Genomic DNA, 474 nt, shown 5'->3' with positions numbered 1-474 from the left:
CGGATGCGAGAAGGAAATGGCTCAAGAGTGAAGGAATTTATCCTTCTGGGTTTCCCTGGATCTCGAGAACTCCAGATCTCTCTTTTTGTGGTTTTTTTCTTCATGTATCTCCTTACACTCATTGGAAATGTGGCTATCATAGTTTTAGTGAAGATCTTTCAGAAGCTCCATACACCCATGTACTTCTTCCTCTGCAATCTTTCATTCCTGGAGATATGGTACACAACAGCCTGTATTCCTAAGACTTTGTCAGTCCTTGTCGCTCACAATCAAACCATCTCATTCCTAGGGTGCATCACACAGATGTACATTGTTTTCTCCTTGGGATGTACAGAATATTTCCTGTTGGCTGTCATGGCTTATGATCGCTATTTGGCCATCTGTCACCCCTTACACTATAACATCATCATATCTAAAACGTTGTCTGTACAAATGGCATTTAGCTGTTGGATATGTGGTTTCTTAATTATTTCT

At 40.5% G+C, this 474-nt stretch overlaps 1 protein-coding gene across 1 annotated transcript in view; it reads left to right on the top strand.

Annotated features, from left to right (window-relative positions):
- The window catches only part of LOC107326381 (olfactory receptor 6F1-like), a 987-nt gene continuing 513 nt past the window's right edge, over window positions 1-474 (top strand). The window contains exon 1 of the mRNA XM_015889907.2: window positions 1-474. This exon is cut by the window's right edge and continues 513 nt beyond it. Coding sequence (XP_015745393.2) covers window positions 4-474 — 471 coding nt within the window. The 5' untranslated portion in view covers window positions 1-3.

Source organism: Python bivittatus, unplaced genomic scaffold (assembly GCF_059951505.1).
Source record: "Python bivittatus isolate LINGU-HERP-01145 unplaced genomic scaffold, Pbiv_v1 ctg000470_np1212, whole genome shotgun sequence".
In the NCBI taxonomy this organism is placed as follows: Eukaryota; Metazoa; Chordata; class Lepidosauria; order Squamata; family Pythonidae; genus Python; species Python bivittatus.
Note: the sequence above shows the minus strand (reverse complement) of the source record. Positions and strands in the feature narration are given on the sequence as shown.